The sequence below is a fragment of the Callospermophilus lateralis genome, chromosome 7 (genome assembly GCF_048772815.1).
Source record: "Callospermophilus lateralis isolate mCalLat2 chromosome 7, mCalLat2.hap1, whole genome shotgun sequence".
In the NCBI taxonomy this organism is placed as follows: Eukaryota; Metazoa; Chordata; class Mammalia; order Rodentia; family Sciuridae; genus Callospermophilus; species Callospermophilus lateralis.
Genome location: NC_135311.1, coordinates 85,683,527 through 85,705,200, shown reverse-complemented (window position 1 = coordinate 85,705,200; position 21,674 = coordinate 85,683,527). Strand labels below are relative to the sequence as shown.

Here is a 21,674-nt window from a genome sequence, read left to right as displayed (position 1 = left end):
AGACCCATCGTTGGCCTTTTTGATCCAGAAAATATCTGGCCAAACACATTCTATTTTTTGGTCTACTTGCTGCTCACATATTCTTTGAAAACCTCTGATGATTTTCCTTTTCACTATGAAAGCTTTTAAAATCCATTATTTATCTTTACTTTCTAGGTTTCTTGAAGGCGCTACCCAATCTGCTTCTGAAATACCTTACCAAACTTGATTTTACTACTTGCTTCCTGTTGCCATCTGCTCCAGATAAATGGAACTGCTCATCATTCCGTACATACGTCTGTTGCTGTTTCTTCCTTCCTGGGCTTCCCTTGACTTCATTTCTTCTCACATCCAACAGCTCATTCTCGACCCTACCATAAGCCCTTTGCAACTGATGAAGTACCTGATGTCCGATCTGTTAACTCCATAAATGCTTCACTGACTTGTTTTGCAGATTTCATTCTTTGAACTTGGGATTTTTTTTTTTTTTTTTTTTTTGCCTTATCACTTAGGACACAATTTTCCATTGGTTTATACACTGTTGGGTCTATATTTCTTTTTTCCTCTCAGAGTACTTTTTCAAGTACTCCCACTACCCCCCCTTGGCAATCCAGTCACTGACTCCTTTCCTTTTACTGTTCCCTCTCTGTTCTCTAAATAGTTTCGACTGTATTTTTCTCACTAGTTTGAAGTTCTTGGCACACTTCATGTTATTCTGTCTCTTATAGTCCTTGTCTTATTGTAAACCCAATCTTAAATGAATCAGCAATCCATCTTCCCTTTGCTTCACCTTCTACTTTATGAAAAGAAAAAAAAAAGCCGAAGCAATAAGCTAGGGTAGCCCTGATTGTTTCCGCATAACCATATTTCCCAATTATCCCACTTCCCAGGAGCATTTGGATATTAGCCAGCCTGCTGCTGTCCCAAGGATCTCCCTACCTGTCTGTGATTCCCATCTATTCCTATAGTCACAGGCTCTTTTTTCATTCTGGGAAAAGTCTATCCATTTTTCTTTCTCTCATATATTCCACATCTCATTTTCCCAGGGATTCTAAATATAGTCAAAAATTAATTAAACAAAAAATCAAAAATAAAAACTCCTACCCAAACTTTTTTCCCATTTTCATTTTTCTCCAGCAACAAGTTCATCTCTCTTTTCCCCTTTAAATGCAGAGGGTTATACAGTGTCTACACTCACAGCCTTGGTTTCCTTAGTTTCTGCTTACCATTTAATCCATTGAACATACCTTGCATCATCATAGTTTCATGAAATAATGTTACCAGTGCTACCAGTGGCTTCATGTTGATAAAGTGTAGGATATTTTAGAAATACTTACTTTATTTCAAATTTTGTAGCAGTTCATAAAGTTACTCCCTGACTTCCTAAACACATTTTTTTGCCTTCCATGTTTGTGATATGCCTTTCTTCTAAACCTTTGCCTATTCCTCCCCTGGAATATTTCGTAGCTCATCCTTACTGTAGACCTCACTTCCTTGGGGAAATTTAGGGTTCCTAAAGGCTCAATCCAAAACCCTCTCTTTTCTCACTTAATATTCTCTTCCTAGGTAATCTCAGTCACACCCAGGGATCAGTGAATACCTCTGTTCATTTCTATCTCAAATTTCTCCTCTGAGCTAGACCTCCTACTCTGAGTCCTACTCAATTCGTTTTCCAAAAGGTGACCAGAGAGGAAATTTCCAAAATTAAGGTTTCAGATCGTCATTCAAGGCCCTCTCTTCCAAATTCTCCTACTCCTATTTAAAATCTTTATCACTTCCCTTTCATATCTTCTTACCCTAATTCTCTGTGTTCTTGTCATCTTTACCTCTTTTTGATTCATGGTCCTCATCCTGATTCTCCCTATGAATGAATCCTAACCAATGAATTTATACATGTTGTTCTTTTCTGTTATTTTCCCATTCTGCTTTAGCTTAAGTCCAACCCATCCTTCAGATCCCAGCTGAAGAATAACTTCCTTAAGGAAGAGCACCCTGATATTTCTGACTAGAATATTACCTGACATAACGGTGTGTTTCTTCTTTATGCCATTTCGTGGTTGCCAATATGTCTTTTCTTAGTGATATTATTTGATTAATATTTTAGTTCCTTTCTAAAAGATCAGTTACCAACTCTTTCTTTTTCTGAAAGTAAACCCCCAATAACTAGTATAGAACCTAATGCAGAATAGTAGTTCAATAAATGTTTGGGGAAGAAAAAAATTAATACATTATAAATTTCTCTTTCAGTCTATGTTGTTCATCAAAACACCACAATGTTCCCATTGCAAAAGTTGTATAAATACTTGTTAAATTGTATTAAGTAATATACATTTTCAATGATTGAATGATATTTGAAAGAAAACAAAAATAGAGTAGTATCTTCAATTTAGAATAACACATTTATATTCAGTTCAACTCTGCTCATGATTATTTTCATATGGTTTTGTGTGGCATTTGAACAAGAGTCATGGCAATTTGTTTTCTTTTGGATTAAGAAATATGTGGTATTGTCCTTCAACTCATTTATTAGAGCATCTGATTAAGGTTGGCTATACTAGTTGCTGGTTAAATTGAAATGTCACTTTGTTGTCCCTTTTAGACTGACCTGAATTGACTAATCATTTACATTTTACATTGTGTTAAACCCTGAGTTCTTGGAATGGAAAAACCAGTGCTGTCACACTGGGAGTGTGGTTTTGATGAATGAATTTTTCCTACTCCCCAGAAAGAAAAGTGGTTATAATAACTCAATTAAACATTATTCATTTTCCCCAGCTTACCCCACATTTTGTTTTTGAGAGCAGCATGCATAGAGCAGTAACAAAAAAGTTGTTTTTTAAGGATGATTCATTTTAGCACAGTTTAAAGTAATCATTAGTTTGTGACCTTTCATTAATAGAGGAGATGCAGAAACCACAAGCAATAACCACTAATCACTAATTAAAGTCACTGATGGGAGAAATTTGAAAGAAACACTGTTTACTTTGCTTTGGAAGAAAATTCAAAAGTATGGCAGGGCTCTGGTTAAGGTTGCAAATTTTATGCAGTCCAAGCCAGCTAACACCCAAATTGTGCACTCCATATTAATCACCATTTCTAATTAAAATTTGAAAATATAACATTGCCTTTTTATTAAACAAAAGTGAGTGTCAATCCCCATTAATTAAAAGAAACTTATTATCACAGGATGGGGTTACAGAAAGCCCTTAAAAATTACCACATTGATTTTGAAATAAATATTTTAATACAAACATCGATGAAATTATATTAAACAATTAAAAGTGAATCATGAGCAAAAAGCACATTACTCCTTATATAATTTTAAAGTGACACTTAGCCTCTTGACTGATATTGCAGCCTCTTGCCATGACAATAAGAATGCTCAACTTCCTATAGCCAGTGTGGTCTTTCTAAGTGCCAATCACATTCTGTCTTTCATTTTGTTAAAGTTATTTGATTTCTCTCTAGCATTCAATATACAATTTCTTCACTTAAAAATGTTGGCCCTTCATGATCAGAGATAAACACACTGACATAAACACACCCAACCTCTGTGTCCGCCTATACACAAAACATACCATTTTCAGATGATGTTTTCTTTTTCACATAGCTGTGAGCCACAGAGAATTTTCTCCCTTTCTTGAACTAATTTCTGTTGATTTTTCAAAACATTTGCCAGATTGAATTGAATTTTATTCAGTTCAAATTTTGCCTCTGCCAGGATGCTGATTTCTTATGCTCTAGTTTCTTTCAGAATCTCAGAGCACCTGAAAACAAAACCCAATTCACAAGTTGTATCTGTAAGCATTTGTTCATGTGTATATCACAGCAAATTGTATACACTTTGAGGACTACATTTTCTTTAATTATCACTGTTTTTGGCACTCATTTGTCACCTATCTAGTATTAGGTGTCAATCCCATAGCTTGCAGTTGTAGACACAAAGGTTCAAGACATCTAGCCCCCATCCTTGAACAGTGAATCGGTCATATACAGACAAAGAGTATACATTAAAAAACAGTTCCTAACTGTAACAGTAAACAAAGAAATCTCAGTTTGATAAAAAAGAAAGCTAACAACCATGATCACATAATGATTAGTCACATAACAATAAGAATGATCAACTATAGTAGTCCCCTTTTATCCACGGTTTCAATTTCTATGGTTTCAGCTACCTGCAGTCAACTGCCATCAAAAATATTATATGGAAAAATCTCAGAAACCAACAATCCACAGGATTTAAACTGAACCAATATGAGTAGCTTGATGAAATTTCAGGCTATCCAGTTCCATCCCACTGGGATGTGAATCATCTATTCTTCTGATGTATTTACACACTATATGCTACTCTCTCATTAGTTAGTAGATGTCTTAGTTATCAGATATACTGTAGAAGTATTGCAATTCTTATGTTCAAATAACCCTATGTAATATCATAATGCTATGTCATAATGACAATTTCATCCACCTAACTTCATCTCATCATATAGGCATTGTATCATCTTTTATCATCAAAAAAAGGTAAGAATTTTACAAGATATTTGTTGAAGAGAGAATTCACACATTAGAGTATATTTTTATAATTATTCTATTTTAATAGTTGAATTAGTTGTTAATTTCTTATTGTGCCTAATTTATAAATTAAATTTTCTCTTAAGGTGTACATGGGGAAATATATATGTATTTATACCAGCTTCAGTACTATATGTGGTTTCAGGCACCCACTGTTGGTCTTGGAACATATCTCCTGTTGATAAGGGGGAACTCTTGTATTATATATTATTAAATGTATGTAATCTATATTTTAAGTGTGTTTTATTATTAAGATAATTTTATTGTCCAAAATTGAAACTCAATTCCTGACTTTTGCCTAATATTGATTCCAATGAAGCATGACATTTTAAAAATTTTGTTAATTAGGAGCTTTGATTTCAAAGTCACCATGTTAATATAGTCATATATCACTTAACAGGGACATGATCTGAGAAAGGCATTACTTGGTGATTTCATTTTTTTTGTGAACATTATAGAGTGTACTTGTACAAACCTGTATGGTGTAACCCACCACACACTTAGACTCTAACAGAATCACTGTTTTATATGTGGCCCTTCATTAACTGAACCATTGGTATATGGCATATGTCTGCAACTTTTTCCTTACCTGACAGTGTAAAGGCTAAATACTGAGACTAAAGCATTAGTCTGATTTCTATCCTAAAAACAATAAAATAAAATAAAATAATAAAATATTTTAGGATTCAGAATGAAAACTGAAGTTGGTGTTAGGTCAAGACAAAATACTGTTTTGTTTCCCAGAATAATGACTTGATTCCAGAGGCCAGTAAAACACTTGATCCTGGCAACTTTCCAAGGCTACCAGTGGTAGGATATTTGTGACATTTTCTAATAGTTTCAAGGACAAAGCTTTTATCCCAGAATGTGCTGGCAGCTGCTGTTCTATGGAAGGATTACCGGTTCATTCACCAGCTTTCAGGATACTCACATATTGAAGATGTATTTCTAGGACAATAGGGGAGCTTCTGCCAGGAAAGATCCAAAACAGTGCACAAAGTGCAGGGACTGGGAGGAGGGTCTTGCTACTCAGTGTAAACCTGATGGGGAAATTACTGAGGGCATCAGCTCTGGTTTCACCATGATCAATTTCCCATCATTGACTGGAGAGAGAATCATTTGATTCATTTCAGCCCAAAAGCATTCTCTAAAAGGTTATTGATGTGATTACATTGCTCTGGAGAGCATAGATACATGCTAATTTGCTATATCTATTTCAAAATAATATTCTTATTGTGTAACTCAATTTGGGCAGCTGTAACATTAGGTGGTTCATCGAGGTGTGCTTCTGAATGTTTGAATGGGTTTCTTAATATAGCCCAAAATATAGCTTTTGGTGAAACAGGTCAGCAATAACACCCTTTTGTTGATAAGTTTTTACAAAAATATGTATGAACGTTAGCGTACCAATGACATTAGAAGATCAATGATTTCTTGTGTAAAGTCCCTTATAGAGGGAGTTTTAGTTGGAAGTTGGAAGACTATTTTTCTCTTTGTCCATTTTTTGGTGACAAGGGCAGGGACTGAATAGAATATTTTTATGAGTTTTGTCTTCCATTTAAAGATACAAAAGAATGCTAATCGAGGTGTCTGAATTCTGTGACAAGAGATGCTATGTGGATATACAGGTGAGTAACTCCATAAGTTGGACAGACCTTGTTATGATGGAAATTCCATTATACTGAAACTCTATTTTTTAAGAAGTCTGGCATTGTTCCTAGGTTTCTTGGCTCTGTGCCACCTAATGAAGCACTCATGATAGATATGAGCAGTCTTCCTGCCGTGCCTATGAAGGAATACTTGATGATTTTATTAACACGAGCAGTGCTGAAACCTCCTTTTGATGAACCTTCTAATAAGGATCCCTCTATGCTAGCAAAGTGCAGGGAAATAACAAGGAAGAACAAACTGATGAAAGAAAACATACTTTTGATCATAACATAGAAGCACATGGCAGGTATGCGACTTAAATAATTGCATATTCCAAAACCATATGCAACACATAGAATTAGGCCCATAGAAAAGAACAAGTCTGATTTTTCAAATTGCAATTGGCAATGGCACCACAACGTAATTATTCTTAAAACGACAACCTTGATTCTGAGAATTCAAGTCAACTAATTGATATGATCTGAATGGTTTATTATTATATTTTTGGTAGTTGATAAACTTGTAACTGGAATTAGGAAACAAAACCAAAAAAAATGAGCTATTGAAATATTCATGTTCTCAAAGAAAAATCAACAGACCAGTATATAAGTTTGTAGAAGTCATTTCAGTCTAAACAAGGAAATTGTTGTCTTAAGTCAATCAAATGTTTAGATAAAAATTTTAGACTTGGTAATTAGTTCAGTATTGGAATATTTACAAAATAAAGGAAATTAAAATGTGCAAATGACACATTTGTTTGATTTTCATTTACCTTTTTGTTGCAAGACTACTAATATTGCTTGTAGAAGCTACTTTGCCTATTTCAATACCATATATTTTTTGCTTAGCTGGTTCTTGCTAGTCCTTTACATTATAGTTTGAGTCATACACCCTCCCCTTTTCCCTTTCTTCCTTTTTTCCTTCCTTCCTTCCTTTCTTTTTCAGTGTTGGAACTTGAGATCAGGATCTCATGCATTCTAGGCAAGCACTCTATTGCTGAACTTCCGCAGCTTTGAAGTCATCTATTCTTTTTCGGGGTGGGGTGGGCACCAGGGATTGAACTAAGGGGGCACTCGACCACTGAGCCACATCCCCAGTCCTGTTTTGTATTTTATTTAGAGACAGGGTCTCATTGAGTTGCGTAGGGCCTCACTGCTGAGGCTGGCTTTGAATGCACAATCCTCCTTTCTCAGCCTCCAGAGCCACTGGGATTGCCACTGAACCTTGCTCTCCTCATAGGCCTCCCTGATAATGCCTCATAATTTTATCTACATTATATAATTTCTCACATTGTATTTGTATAGCCTCTTGATTTTGGTTTATCTCAATGAGATTATATCTTCCTGGAAGATAGAACTGATGGCTTATTCAGAATTGTAACTCAGTTTTTCACTGGAATTAATATTTTTGAGTGAATGTGTTAATGTAGGTATAAATGAATGAATATATTCATCATGAAATCTAGCCTTTATTTTTAAAATCATGATTATAATATAATGTGAAATATTCATATTTTCAGTGTGAAACAAAATAGTTGAGGTTGAACACTACTTTCATCATTAACAAAACTGATCTTAAAGCAGTCACTGATGAAGAAAAGTGAAAAATAAAGGAATAATTATTTGAGTACTTGCTGCGGGTACATGAACGTTTATGTGTATATGTGTGTGTGTATCAACTCTATAAAATAAAAATGTAATTATATAATTAAACAATATTTTATTTTAAATAAAATACATATATAAAATAATATAATAGAAGTCTTCAAAGTTTTATGTTTCAGACATAAATTTCATTTGATTAAGTCCAAGCAACCCTTTAAACTCACCTTTAAACATAATTAATTCTTATTTATTTTCTTTGTGGAGACTGAGAGAATATAAAGGTATTTACGTATCATTCATGTTAGAGATAATATTGAATATCCCTGAATGATGAAAAGTCTTTTTGAACCAAAGCTTATAAATTCAATTTTGAAATGTACATTTTCAAAAAAGTATATTCATAGTAAAAATTTATTCTGTGGTAAAGGTTTAATAAATGTTCATGATACTAAATACACAGATTAGATTTATATGTTTTGACATACATTTAAAACACTAGATATAATTCATGACGCTGCCAATTATTGAAAAAAACATTCATCTTTGTCATTCAGCTTATGTCCTGTTGGCTTTTTTCCCTTTTAAATGTTGCTTGAATTACTTATAGAAAATATTTACTTTACTTTTGGAGAAGACATCTTGTTGCTATCGTATATGTGTTAAAATATGTTCAAAATAAATATAAAATATGGTTCATAATATGTTAATATTAATTCTTGTTACATTAAAAGAATGTAAATTTCACACCAAATTCAAATTATGTACTGTAACTATAAATAGTGTACAATCATGCTATACCAATTCAACATTTTGAGTAGTCATTTTGTGAATAAATAGTCTCTTCAAGATAACAAGATAAGTCTATAATACTGACTCGGAAAATATTTCAAATCTCAACTTTAGGTTTATAGTATAATTATTGTTGTTTTAATTAAGGCATTCCTATTCCTCAATTATATCTTTATTAATCAAATTATTCTACATTTACACAAAGGCAACATTTTAAATTTAAGTTAGTGGTAGTAGACACAAAAGTATTTAACAAGGTCATTTTTAAATCTGAAGACTTCTGCACTTTCCAATGCATCAAACTGTAATTTGTAATTGACAGTTTTCTTACCTAGAGTGCTTCTCAGTCAAGAGATTGTTCTCCAAAGACAGTCAGCTGGGTAAATGTCAGAGGCTCAAAATGTAAATTATAGTGCAAACAGTGTTGATATTTCTATGAAATGGAAGAAAGGCATATTTATTTTTAAAATATAGAATTTTATTTAAAACAAGTGAAAACCTTCTATTGTGACCTTTATGAGATTCCAAACAGTGACGAATTTGGTCATTACAAATAACCTTTTCCAGAAAGAGCTTTACCATTCGGGACTTCCATTTGGTAATATATGTGAATTAATTTCTTTTCTACAAAATAACTCATGATATTAAATTTTTATAAGATATTTTATCCCTGATACTACAGTTACTACAGTTTTCAACAAATTTTGAAAGGGAAAAATGTAAGAGAACAACTATGAGTTAGTCTATCATTTTCACTTGTTTAGAGGAAATTAGTAATTTTCTCATTTCTTCCTTCTCTACAGGATGATGCCGAATTTGTGTGATCTTTGTTGGGAGTTACGCTTCCCAATATTCTTTATATACATCTTAATAAAGCTCTATTCAGTAGCTCCATAGAAAGAAGTTTCCTACTTAACAAACAAGTTGGATCATCTGAGTGCATTTGCTTATTATCTGAAACTCTTTTCTCCATTTAAAGAAATCATCTTTTGGTTTTAGGTTGCTTCCCAAGTTAACCTTCACAAGCTTTTAGCTCTTAGGGGACTCAAAGAAAATAACAAGCATGAATTATAGATTTATTTATATATGGCTGTATAAAATTATGAAAATAAGTAAAAGGAAAGGAAAATTATATTGCTCCAATCCCTAATGACTTGTATAAGAAAATGTCTATTAAAATGTAGGTTAAATTATAATTTGATATTATATGATCATATCCTGGCCTGACGTTTCTGCCCCAATTGCTCTTTCTTCTCAGTTCCTCAGCTTGAAAACACTGGGGGCCAAGAGGACTACAATCTGTTTTGCTGATAGGGTTTCTGATGCCTTATGACAGGATTTCTGCATGGCAGTGGCAGGGAGCCCACACAAAGACAGAAAGGAAAATGGGGCTCCAAAGGACCAAGTCTCTCATTGATTTAAAAATCCTTGCAAACTGGTCCTGAGCTTTTGCTTTGTCTCCCCCGTCCACCTCCTGTCTATTCTAGAACACTGTGCCTGACATGTTCAGTATAAAGGATCTACTGAACTGCAAACTATATTGCCACTAAGAAAATAGAATTCTCTCTACCAGTTGTTCAATATAACCTGATGAGGAGAGCCAGTTGTCTCCAATAAGGTAATACAGAATAAGAGCAGTGGCACAACCAACTTTCAAGAAATCTTTAGATCCCTTAACAAATGTTGTATTATTATGCATTGGAAAGTACAAATGTCTAGATTTAGAACTACCTTGTTACACATGATCGTGAACTTCCCTGACTATTCTATCTATAGTGGTACACACAAATTCTGTTCTTCTATTTGTCTTATGTTTCTTCATAATGTTAAACATTGGTGATACATTTGTTGTTTGCTTCTTCTAATGGTCTAACCACTTTGTTGATGCAAGTACAGTACTTCCGTTTTCAATAATTTCCTACAATATCCTCAGGTGTTAAGAAGAGTGATTGGCATATAGGAGGCACTAACTGATATCTGTTCAATGATTGATTAAATGAATGAATAATAACACAAAGACTTAATTAATTTGCAACATGCTTTATCTTTGTAATACATGTTTATATTCATTTTATCTTATGTATTTCAAATAATAAAAAAAAATCTTTGTGTCAAGTACATTTTAGACAACTGTTTAATGATTGTTTTATAGATAAATTCTTGTCTGGATAGGTTTTCCCTATTCCAAGTCTCCTTGCTCAGAGGTGCTTGGTCTGTCCCTTTCTTAACTGGTTTGATTAAATGGCCATGACTCAAATAGGCCACTTGTTACCTGCTTTAAGGATGAATAGGGAGACATATGGATGATAACAAAGTATATGAGAAAGACAAAGTTATTGCAAAACTTTATATTCAGCATCTAGTAAGAGAAAATATCTCTAAAAAATAGAAAATGTCCATAATCTTTGTTGCATAAAGGGATTATTTGCTCATTAGAAGCGAGAGAAATCTAGATAAACTTTTCCCATAGATGTGTCAAAAAAGACAACGAGAATCACAGAGGTAATAATATAGGCTACTGTTAGTGGTGCTGACTAAGCTTCTAAATATATTTCCTGGTTCTTTGCCTCATTGACAAACAGAATACAAGTGCCTAGGGAAATTATGTCCCTTTATATGAACACTTGAAATGTACAAAAAATATAAAATATTATTATTTTGCAATGTTTTCATTTAATAAGGATCATACAGCAACCAAAGTTTATATTAATGAATACTGACCTCAGATTTTTTTTTTTGTGTGTGTGTGTGTGATTAGTCTCATTGAACATGGGATTTTAGGTATAAAAATAAAAAGCATATACTAAAACCAGTGATCAAATACTAATAATGAAACAGAATTGGGTAATCTGTTAACAAGAGTAAAAACATACAGACTATTAGAAGTTAAAGATAAGCCTCAAATTTGACTCAGGTTAGTCACAATTCTAACATACATTTATACATCAGCAATCAATGTCAATTACAAAATAAGAGGAGATACTTAACATGATGGAAAAACAGATTTCAATTGCACAAACTTAGTTTTAGACATTAGAATGTTCTAGGCTTTAAAAGAAGTGACAATTCAAGGGAAACTACTCTACTATAAAATTGGCATAACCCTACCAGGTCAATTCTAGTTCTATGTCATTACTGGGACCTGGATGGGCATTATTTCAGAAAACTGGAAGAGACTATCGGGGATTAAGAATGACACACAAACATCTAGAGGGAAAAGCGGGATCAGGTGGGACACTCATCTTGGGTGGAGAAGTAGTGATACAGAGCTGGCCCAGCAAGTTTATGATATTCAGTCTTATAATTAGCAAGTTAAAGACAATGGAGGCATTTTTCTTTGTGCACTAGAAAGTTACAGGGATAGAAAAATTCTTATAGCTATTTCATTGTTTCAGTGTTAGGAGTTTCCTGTGGCACTCAGGAAGCCCACTGGACAAAGTTTCTATTAAGCAGGAGAACTTAAAGATTATAGCACTGGTGAAACATTGTAGTTATCTCACTATGTTTAGAATCCTCTGTCCCTGAGAACTGGTGTCTGGACTCAAGATTAAGAACTGAATGGCTCTATGGCTAGCACAGAACTCCTGTCAATTAGGGTGTCATCATAGCAACTGGGCTATCTCAATTGGCATCTTTGTACCAAGAGCTTCCCAGGGGGCTATCACCTCTCACAGGGCAGTTTCAAAACCCAAAATTCAGTTGCCATTCCCAACATGTTACAATTCATTTCCACTGTCTTCTATGTTAAATAATGTGTGTGTCTGTGTGTGTTTCACTGTGAGTTTTATCCTGTATCTCTAAGCTATGTCCCCAGTCCTTTTTTATTTTTCGTCTTAAGACATGGTCTTGCTAAATTGCCGAGACTAGCCTCAAATTTTTGATCCTCCTTAGCTTCTTTAGTAGTTGGAATTACAGGCATGTACCACCATACCTGCTGTATGCTTATCCTCTAAAATAATTTCTTAAACATAAAATTACCTAATACCTTTAAAATATTATGCTGATTAAATACATGAAAGTCAGATATGCTATAGTAGTTCTACTTTTACTATAAATATTTATATATTTTGCTTATAAATGCACCATAAACTTTATTTAATATTGTCCTAAAATGAATTAGGTATTTGTGAGATTCTATGCCAATAACCTTACTCTGATTGAAAATTTATTTTCAATAAAAATGGCAGGTATAGGTCATAAAAAAAGAAAAGAAAATTAAAGGAGAAAATAATAGTGTCTTTGGAAGATATAAGTATTTTCAAAGTATGTGATTAATAAATGAAAACTTATACAATGGGGTTCAAATTGTAGCTTAAAATAATAGTTACTGCTCAGCAAGATTCATTTTGTTATCAAGAAGTTTATTAGATGCTTGAAATGCTCTATACCTAATCTAATCTCACAACCACTTCTGGAATTTAGATATATTATTTCCATTTTATGTAGGGTAAATTTAGGCAGAAGAGTTTAAGCCTTGCTAGAAATCAGAGAAAACTAAAGCAGCTGAATTTTCAATTAAGTTTCCTCAAAACTCTAAAGTCTTTGCTTTTTCCACTAAAAATTGACTGATTCTTAATTCTTAATTGATTGAACTAATCAGAAATGATACTTAAACACAAATTAATTAGAAGCACCCCTTTAAAACTCTTTTTAGCAATACTGATTCCACCAATCAAATACAATCTGCCCATCTAAATGCTCCAGGACTTTTTATCATCTTTGCCTTTTTTAGACATGGTTTACTTTACAGTATTATCTTTTTACCAGTCTGGACTATTTTACTAAATTATAACGTGGAATACTGACATAAAGTATAAGCCAAAAATGTAGAGACCAGTGTAAGTCTTGATGCCCATCCAACTTGCCATATTAAAAGTTTATAACAGCAAAACTCAATGCTGATTATATAAATCTTAAAGGCCTATTTTTTCTCCAATCTGGCCCATATTATGTACATTTTAATAATATAACATGGATCTCTCTGAGCAGGATGTAAACACTCCAACTCAACCTTGCCTTCAGGCATCCAAATTCCCTTTGTGGAAGGCAAAATAACCAAGTAATTCCCCTCATCCCAAAGAATGATGTGCACTTTGTGTGCTTCTTTATCCCCAGAACTTGTGATTATCCCACGTTGCCCTGGCATGACAAAGCAGAATTAAGGCTGTGGATGGAATTAAGGTGGTTGGTCAGATGCCTATAGAGAGAAAATCCTATATTATCCAGATAGGTCCAATTTAATCACAAGGGTAGAAGAGAGTGAGAGAAAAATATGACCATGAAGTGTTAGAGAGACGTGAGCAAGACTGGACAGACCATTTTCAGTTCTAAAGTTGGTGAAAGGGAACATGAGGCAAAGGAAGTGGGCAGCCTCTAGAGTTGTAAAGGGAAGAGAATGAATTCTCCTCTAGAACATCCAGAAAATAAAGCAGTTCTTTGAAAACTTTGTTTTAATCCCAGTGAAATTCATTTTAGATTTCTGAACAACCAATCTGCCAGGTAATAAATTTGTGTTGTTATAATCTACTAAATTTGTGTTAATTTGTTTAAGCAGCCATTGAAAAATAATACCTCTCTCTTAGCTGATGCATCATCTAGACCTGTAAGAATTTTTTTATAGATATCATTGCGTATTGATGTGTCAAATTTGCATTTCCTTTATTATGTTTTTGTGGTATTCTCATCGATTTATCATTACTTCTTTGGCGGACTAGTAAAGGGATATTTTCTCACAATGAAGATCTAGCTTTGTCTGAGAACTACAGAGCATAGATATAAATCTTAATTGTGTGCTTTGCAAACTTATTCTTCCTAATTAGCCTTGAACATATTCTTGTTTGAATGTTTGAATATTGTAGCCCCATGTTTATCCTTCCAATAATACAGTATCAGTTTTTCTTCCCGTAAGACAAGTGTTATTCTTCTCCCAATGGAATGAATGGAGTTTTCTTGGGAATTACATTATTATTATTTTTTTCCCCACCGGAGAGGTTCCGCTTTATTACAAAAGGCTGTGTGTTTATATAGATCTAAGGAGAGGTAGCAGGGCTGAGGTAGATAACGGGTCGCCCATTTATTTTATTTTATTTTATTTTATTTTTTTATTGGTTGTTCAAAACATTACAAAGCTCTTGACATATCATATTTCATACATTAGATTCAAGTGGATTATGAACTCCCATTTTTACCCCAAATACAGATTGCAGAATCACATCAGTTACCCATCCACATTTTTACATAATGCCCTATTAGTAACTGTTGTATTCTGCTACCTTTCCTATCCTCTACTATCCTTTCTCCCCTCCCCTCCCCTCCCATCTTCTCTCTCTACCCCATCTACTGTAATTCATTTCCCTCCTTGTTTATTTTCCCCTTCCCCTCACAACCTCTTATATGTAACTTTGTATAACATTGAGGGTCTCCCTCCATTTCCATGCAATTTCCCTTTTCTCTCCCTTTCCCTCCCAACTCATGTCTCTGTTTAATGTTAATCTTTTCTTCCTGCTCTTCCTCCCTGCTCAGTTCTTAGTTGCTCTCATTATATCAAAGAAGACATTTGGTATTTATTTTTTAGGGATTGGCTAGCTTCACTAAGCATAATCTGCTCTAGTGCCATCCATTTCCCTGCAAATTCCATGATTTTGTCATTTTTTAGTGCTGCGTAATACTCCATGGTGTATAAATGCCACATTTTTTTTTTATCCATTCATCTATTGAAGGGCATCTGGGTTGGTTCCACAATCTAGCAATTGTGAATTGTGCAGCTATGAACATCGATGTGGCAGTATCCCTATAGTATGCTCTTTTAAGGTCTTCAGGGAATAGTCCAAGAAGGGCAATAGCTGGGTCAAATGGTGGTTCCATTCCCAGCTTTCCCAGGAATCTCCATACTGCTTTCCAAATTGGCCGCACCAGTTTGCAGTCCCACCAGCAATGTACAAGAGTACCCTTTTCCCCACATCCTCGCCAGCGCTTGTTGTTGTTTGACTTCAGAATGGCTGCCAATCTTACTGGAGTGAGATGGTATCTTAGAGTGGTTTTGATTTGCATTTCTCTGCTAGAGATGGTGATTACATTACTTGAATTACTTTGGCTTAAATTTCTCTGTTTTTTCTAAGTTTTAGAAAAGGCTCACGTACAACTAAGAATGTTACAGCAAATTATTCATCTACATAACATGGATAAGACACAAAATTTTTTCAACCTCAGTATCTATTAACCCAAACCCAATTATATCCTCATGCAAGTTAAATTTTCAAGGTAGACCAATATTGCTTTTGTATTTCAGAAAAAGGTAGGTAGAGTTATATGAAGAAGAAATAAAGAATATAGGAATGAAAAATTTTAGCTTCACCAGATACTCCTCAGCTTCTATAAGGTTTCTGAAGCATTTCTTTGAAATGTGCACTTGGGGAAAGTACACAATCAGAATTTTCATTTTTATAATGTTTCCCACCCAATTTCTAAGAATCACATTCCAATGCATATGTTTTCCTGTCCAGTATGTGACATTTGACATACTCCTGACTCCTTAGACATACAGAGATGGGCCTCTTGTGTTCCTTTACCTTTTGCCATTCCCACTCAGAGCATTTAAAATGTATGTTTTATATAAATAACACCTCTCCAGCCTTGGAACTCACCTAGAAATAATTGCAAGATTGTATGATGTGCATTCTCAAATTCAAACAAATTTTCTGTGGTTCCTAGGAATACTCATTCCAGTCGTGAAAATGATGATTGATAGTGGCTGTATGCCATTATTAAGAGGCACCTCTCACTATTTTCCTATAACTGGATCCCTTTGGAAGATTGATTCAGGATGAATCTTGAGATTGTGCCTCACATTATCTTTTTCGGATCTTTTTGGTGAGAGAGTCAACCCATTTTTTTCCTAGCTCAACCATTAAAATAAATTATGCATAGATGTAACTATTTTTCCTTTATGTATAGATATAATTAATTTTTCTTTCACTTATTAAAACTTTTTTAAAGTATGATCTTCCCTTATCCTAGTTCAAAAAACAAATCTCATTTCATTTCGTTTTCTAAAAAAATTTATTATTTGAACTTGTTCTCTCCTCACTGAGTTTTGAACAAAATCTATTTTTAGACACAATAATCTGTGGATTATGCATTTTAAGGTCTTACTTTTGCATTCGTTTTTGGAAAAATTCTATCAAGTTTCTTTCTACATAATTGCAAAAGATGATCTATCCCTTTAAAGACTTTTATTTCTACCTATTCAAAACTCTAAAACTCCCTCATAATTATGGTACCTGAAACCCACAAACATCATAAAGACTTCTGTTTTTCTGAAAGTAGAAACAATTTGAAATCATCTAGTACTAGTGGATTATGGCTTGAGGTTCCAGGAGCCTTCGAATAGAGGGCATATAAATAAGCAGAGAACAAATATGGACCCAAACTAAAGCTTAGCAAAAGTAGTCATCAACTCACATTAATTTAGCAAATAATTTAGGTATGATTAGTAAAACATTTTTTTAGAGTTGGATTGCGGTAAACTGTATAAAAAATTAATAAATCAGTTTAAGGAGAATAGAGCATGTGGAATCAAGGAAATGACTTTTCTATACCGTGGTCCATAAAGGCCTCTTTGTTGTCTTTTGAACTGAGAATGTAAGAATATGAATGCCTTTGTAATGACTTTCCAGATAGAGGAAAAATAGTTTTAGCATATTCATAGCACAGCAAGGAAGGAGAGAGATGGGGAGACACATAGATAATAGCATCAGAAAAAACAGATGAGGGACCCCTTATTAATACCCTAAAACAGAATTTTTAGGCAAAAGCTTCAGGTTTCCTTCTCTTTGCTCCTCTTAATTCTAAATCTCCAGCTCTGCAACTGGAGATTGGAGTCTAAGCAACTAGAACTAAGCAACTGAATAATAAGGTTTAGAAGCCAGGTATTTGGTTTAATCTTAATGACTCATGGGAATATATTGGTATAGGATGTAACAACATCAGGAAAGCAAGATAGACCCTGATTTAACCCATTAGATCTGTGACGCAGTGGATAGCAAATTCAGGTTGGCAACTTCTCCTTTATTGAGAAGGAGTCAAGGGGAATCAGATGGAGCAATTATATACATATACTTCAGGCCCTTTTGGAGAGAGGTGTGTGGAAATCTCCTCAATGAAAGTGCTTCTAATAAGTATTTCCTAACACTTATTATTAGCTGGTAACAATGCAGCTCATCACTTTGAAAGTCATATAATGTATAGGAAATGCTTAGAATAAATCTTCTAAATATTGCTATTTTTAGATAATCTGCCAATAATACTTTATCATGACAGCTTTCCTTCAAAGTAGTTTATAACATGGTTGAGAGGTCATTGATTGTGAAATGTTAAGATAAAATAATATTTTATATAATTTGGAACAAAATGATAGGTTATTGTAACCATATTAAGAATTATTTTAAAATTCACTGTTCTATAAACTTGATGAAAATAATCTGAGGCAGATGTAAAGATCATATGCAATAAGGAACTAAGTGGTTGGTCATTTTCTTCTTATCTATTTTAAAATCTCTATTGAAAGTGATTAATTACAATAGTAGTAATTTCCATCTGCCAGACAATAAGAGATCTCAACCAGTAGATAGACATGGCTCTTAATAAAGATGATGGAGGACATTGCAACATGACCACTGTTCTAAACTCAAACTCCCAACCAACTCTTTTAAATCAATGTTGATTGGGGTGAATTGAATGTATGATCATGAGTTCTTTGTTTTAATTATAGGAAAAAAATAAAAATAAAAAGCCAGTGACTATATTACAGAAATGACTGGAAAAGTTAATTCCTCCCTACTCTTCCCGCAATGGGTTCCTTATTTCTAGCTATTTGAAACAAAGAAAAATTTTTAAAAAAGCTTCTTGTTAGTCAAGATTCACACTAATTAGATGAATATAAATATAAACGTAGCATAGAATAATATCACAATTTAAAAAATCATTGTTGATAATTCTGGGTTTTTCCAAATGTCTTTTCTAACAAATATAGCTTTTTGGTGAAATGAAATAATAATGTATATATTGCTTTAATTACTTTTCACAATCAAATATAGCATAGCCACATTTTTATATCCATAAACATGTACATAAATGTACTTTCAATACTAATGACTTTTCCTGTATTAGACATTCCAAAAATGGAAATAAATGTCAAATATTATGGACGTATACTAAAATGTGAACATGCTATATTCTTTAAAATTTTTATTAGTAATAATATTGTGGTAAACATCTTTGTACAGTAATTTGTATGCTTTTCTTGGAAGAGGGTGGATGGGGGAAATTATTTCAAGAAAAGAAAAAGATATTTTGTATTTCTGGATCATTATCACTATATTTTTCTACAAAAACTGAGTGAATTTTTATTCCCACTATTAATGGTGATTATGAATCATATAAGTTTGATTATGCTGAAAATATTCCTAATTTTGTATCATACGAAAAGAAAGGGCAACTAAATAGTTTCTACAAAGTAACTGCAACTAATTATTACTTCAAAATCATTATTAATATTTTGACTTAATTTATTATTCTGTTTTATATATGTTTGGTTGTGAGGTTAAATAGCTTTATATTTTGAACAATGTCATTTAAAAATTTTTTTTGTTTCTTACTTATATTTAAAATGCCTTTTCATATTTATTGCTCTTTATATTGATAATATTTATATTGAAGACATTTTGTCCTAATTTCTTTTACTTTTTTCCTACTCAACTGTGACTTTAATGTTAAATCATCATTCTGTATCTGTAATAGATATATCTCCAGTGATTTCATAATACATCTACCTCTTCTGTGATCATATATTAAGGTTTGTTTTACATATTTACCATGAATAAGTCCTAACAAACTACTGAAGATTTCAAGTGTCCTCACACGCTGCCAATTTTCGTGAAGAAATAATATTCTTTTAAAATGTGTACTATAAGTAATCCACATTTTCTTTTTTTAATATTTAATTAGTTGTAGTTGGACACACTACCTTTATTTATTTATTTTTATGTGGTGCTGAGCATGGAACCCAGCACCTTGCTAGGCAAACACTCCACCACTGAGTCACAACCCCATCCCTCCATAATTTCTTGACTTACAAATATGTTCTCTCAAAAAATAACAATACATTCTGCTGAATTCTATCCATTAGATTGTTGATTTCTTTATTAATCTATTAATTCTCAAACTTATCTGAAATTCAGTCTCCACTTCCTTCAGTCCAGTACCTGTTCCTGTGACTGACCACCTGCCATCAAGTAGGTAAAATAATCATGGATCTTTTATCCATTTGCATCCTACTCAAGCATTCTGCTATGCAAGACTATTTTATTGCTCTTTTTTCCATAATTGTCTCCATTTTTATGACTCACTGTTGTTTTTCTCTATTTTCTCTACTTATTTATCTTTAGTGACCTAACTTTATCTACCTTCTTTTTTAACAGAACCATCTTAAATGATTATGTGGATTTAACTGCCACCCCTGTGCAGTTGATTCTGGGATTGACAGACATGACTTATGTCTTGACTCCTCTTCAGAGACCTAATTAATAAATATAAAATAAAACTAATGAATGAATAGGATAAGGTGCACCCCTTGGAATTAGCAAATCATTAGTTTAAGAAACTGCTGTAGTATTTATTCAATTAGCACCTGTTCATTGAACAGTTATTAGTAAGACAACATATCATGGTGTGGGGTTATAGTAATAAATAGATAGAGTTTGAGTCCCAGGAAAATTCACTTACTGTTTGTTTACTCAGTTGTGAAGTTGGACTTATAATACCTTTTTACAATTAAGGGCTTTTTGAGCCTCACAATATAAAATGCATATTAAAGTAAATTGCCTCAATGTATACCCATTATTGTTAAAATAAAGAAATAAGAAAAAGTATACAGATTTTGCAATTAAGAAAAAAATGAAGAAAAATTTAAATAACGTATTCAGAACTGAAAGCTTTCAAGAAACCCATCGATTAAAATAATGAGAGTAAATTCAAGCCAGTCCAGAGATAATGCTGAATTATCCTATATAACTGCAGCGCCTAAAGACAAACTGTTTGAATGTTTATAATAAACTAGAATCCTCTTTTGTAGTTTGAGAATACTTTTACATGCAAAGGTGTGTTTTACTTGGTAAAATCCCCATAATAAAATAAAGGTTACCAAGGGATATAAGAATAAACTTTCCTCGTTAGCTGAATTAGACACATTCAGTCACCCAATCAGAATCCATGATTATGTATACACATATATACACTTCCTAAAATTAAGATACAGAGTTAGGTTATTATTTTCCCACTGACCACATTGCAGGGATAAGCTTTCTAGGAGTTTCACATAGGTTAAAGTTGAAGCACATCAGACAAACTTTGAGTCTCACACATGTGTTATATACTCACACTCAAAAATACTACAGGGGTGGCTGAAGTCCTGACCCATGCACAGGAAAACTGTAGACAGGCATTATGACTTTTGGAAAGACAGCTCCTCGGACCTACATTCCATACATGAACTGACATTGCTGTTCTGTAAATCACTGTTTCTGGAGTGAGGTGGAAAAGTCCAGAAAATATTGGACTTAAACAGTATGCAGTTAATTTCTTTTGTTAAATTTTAACTTTACACCAGCCGTTTCTCCGGGTGCTGCTGCTGCTGCTGACGCCAAACTGTAACCACTGCCACTGCTGTTTACCCACTACTGCTACTGCTGCCACCAGGACCCAGAGGTCTGCTGCCAGGGTGCCTGAAGGTTTGATTACTCATGGCTGCGGCTGCTCCATCTTGGGAGGCTAGTCAGGGGATAGGGGAGCAGGGTACATGCAGGTTTGCCACCACCACCATCTGGTGGTGCAGCCCAAGCTTCTGTCTGGGGTCACTGGCCAGGACCTGGAGGTCCATGTTAGGATGCCTGAGGGTTTGGCTGCACCTACTGCCTTCCTGTTGAGAGGGCTGGTGACTGCCTTCTTGATGTTCTTTTCAGGGCTGCTCCTCTGTGTGAGTGTATCCGTGGTGGTCTCTCTGCAAATTGGAACTGCATTGAAATC

General features: G+C 33.7%; 1 protein-coding gene across 1 annotated transcript in view; it reads left to right on the top strand.

Annotated features, from left to right (window-relative positions):
- Window positions 1-21,423, top strand: part of Argfx (arginine-fifty homeobox) — a 167,837-nt gene extending 146,414 nt beyond the window's left edge. Inside the window, 2 exon segments of the mRNA XM_076862577.1 lie at window positions 157-275; window positions 21,259-21,423. Of these exon segments, the coding sequence (XP_076718692.1) occupies window positions 157-275; window positions 21,259-21,423 (284 nt within the window).
- The last annotated feature ends 251 nt before the right edge of the window (window positions 21,424-21,674 follow it).